This window comes from Gossypium arboreum, chromosome 11 (genome assembly GCF_025698485.1).
Source record: "Gossypium arboreum isolate Shixiya-1 chromosome 11, ASM2569848v2, whole genome shotgun sequence".
Lineage (NCBI taxonomy): Eukaryota > Viridiplantae > Streptophyta > Magnoliopsida > Malvales > Malvaceae > Gossypium > Gossypium arboreum.
Window position 1 is genome coordinate 58,751,712 of NC_069080.1, and position 2,069 is coordinate 58,753,780.

General features: G+C 35.6%; 1 protein-coding gene across 1 annotated transcript; it reads right to left on the reverse strand.

The window, feature by feature from the left end:
- Window positions 1-415: 415 nt before the first annotated feature.
- Window positions 416-1,367, reverse strand: LOC108470716 (uncharacterized). Its single transcript, XM_017772151.2, has one exon. It carries the CDS (start codon window positions 1,243-1,245, stop codon window positions 721-723), a length of 525 nt encoding a protein of 174 aa, XP_017627640.1. The 5' UTR covers window positions 1,246-1,367; the 3' UTR covers window positions 416-720.
- Between the last annotated feature and the right edge of the window lie 702 nt (window positions 1,368-2,069).

The following is a 2,069-nucleotide window of genomic DNA, read 5'->3' on the forward strand; positions in this document are numbered from 1 at the left end:
AAGGAACTATTAACAAGAGGAGATAATTCTGAACGAAATGAACATCGATCATCCACAATCACAGAGATAAAGAACCTCAAAGCAGAACTTGAGTGCATAAAGTAAAAAATGTAGAAATTACAAAATTGATTAGAATTAAGCATCAGTAATGTCAATAGCCAATGAATTTACAAGGTCTGGAGAGGATGTTATCATCATATCATACCTCACCCTAAAACATCCCGGTAATGTATATTGCGGTGGTTCTAATTATTAGAACATATAGCACATTTTCCTAAAGGTTCTTACTGTAATTAGACAGTCAAAATGGAAAAGGAACTGTGATTTCAGACTCATTAATCTGAGGGTTAAAATGCATTCTTACTAATTCACCAGGTAGAGAACAACTTAGTCTCAAATGAAACAGAGGAGGATATTCACTTCTCCAATGATTCCATCAACAAGTTTATCAACTCCATTCTGCTAATCAGGTTTAATACATAATGGTACTAGAATTTCAAACCAGAACTAATCATGCTCAAATAATTGAACAAAAACTAAATTTAAAAACACCTCGAAATAAACAAATAAAACCCCATTTCAAATTATTGCTTCAATACTAGCATCGCTAATAACTTCTCATCAATAATGTAAATATCTTTCTTCATGTATGGTCCAATTTTGCAATTCAAACCCTTACCAGGGGAAAGAAAAACTCAAAAAGCCACAAACCCTACCTACCTAACTGGCTTTCCTCATGCTGCTCCAAGGAAACTTGGCCTCTCCTCCACCGCGGCGGTCACCGCCACGGGATGAGGCAAAAGAGCCTTTCCCTTTCCCCCTGTCTGCTCCATCATCCTTCACCTTGCCATCAAGCCAATGCTTCTTCTTTTCCCCTTCTTCCACAACGCTCTTACTCTTACTGGTCTTATTAATACTGTCTTTTTCCTCTTTAATCACTTGGATAGGGAAGAGGTTCTCGGATATGGAAAGAGGGGTTCTCAGGGTGACGTAAGCTTTCTTGTAATCGGGCCGGGCGATTAAGAAACCGCCGCGCTTCTTCTTCTTTCCGTCCATGTTGAGGGTACGGACTTTGTCGACGTCAAAACCGTAGAGGGATTCGAGGACGCGTTTGATCTCAATCTTGGATGCGGATGGGATGGTTTTCAGGGCTATTTCTGTGATGTTGGTGAAGGTGTTGGGCATTAGTAGCTTGATTGGAAGGTTGGCGAAGTGGACAACTCGTCTGCCTAATCTACCCGCCATCGTTATCTTTTGATGGAGCTGGAGGAATGTAAATGATAAAGGGAGAGGGGTTGAGGGTTTTGCAGAAAGAAAGCTTCCCTTCCTTGGTTACTACAGCTCTAAATTTCCAATGTTGTGCTGCTATGTGGGCTGGACTACAACTCTGTCTACTATTAATTAATGGGCCATCAACATAACTTCTGCCTGCTCCCATATCCCAATGTCTTCAACATTCCATGGGTTAGTCTATTATTTATTTTTATTACGATATTTTCATAAATTCGTTGCTATATTAGTAGTATTTCTTAATTATACACATAAGTTTTCAAATAATTTGATATCCATATTATAAAAAATATATATTAATTTAATTTAATTTATTAACTACAATTACCTTTTATTCAAACTAGAATTATGGTAATTGTATACACTTCAATAATTTTCTAAACCGCATCAACCATGAAAAAGAATTGAGAAAATCGAAAAATTTATTCAAATTGATATGTGGTTCAATTTCATGTTGATGTTAGCATTCAAATAGTATAATTTGATTCCAAATTAAATGAAAAAATTATATATTTAAAGAAATATTCTTTTGAAATAAGAAATACTAATTCAACCTTTAGACGGTTAAATATAAAAGAAGAATCCAATTTCAAAACATAAAAAACATATTATAGGATTGTTTGAGTCTCTGTCGTTTCCATCCTAAGTACATTTATAAGGAATAAATAATTTCTCAAATATAGCCCAACATATCTATATCAGACACGAAGGGAGCCCCCAAACTTCACCTAGTATGTCACCAACATATTCATTAATGACTAATAATGCAATACTAGAAG

Excerpts from the sequence above, each read along its gene's own strand:
- LOC108470716 (XM_017772151.2), bottom strand. The coding sequence starts at position 1,245 with ATGGCGGGTAGATTAGGCAGACGAGTTGTCCACTTCGCCAACCTTCCA.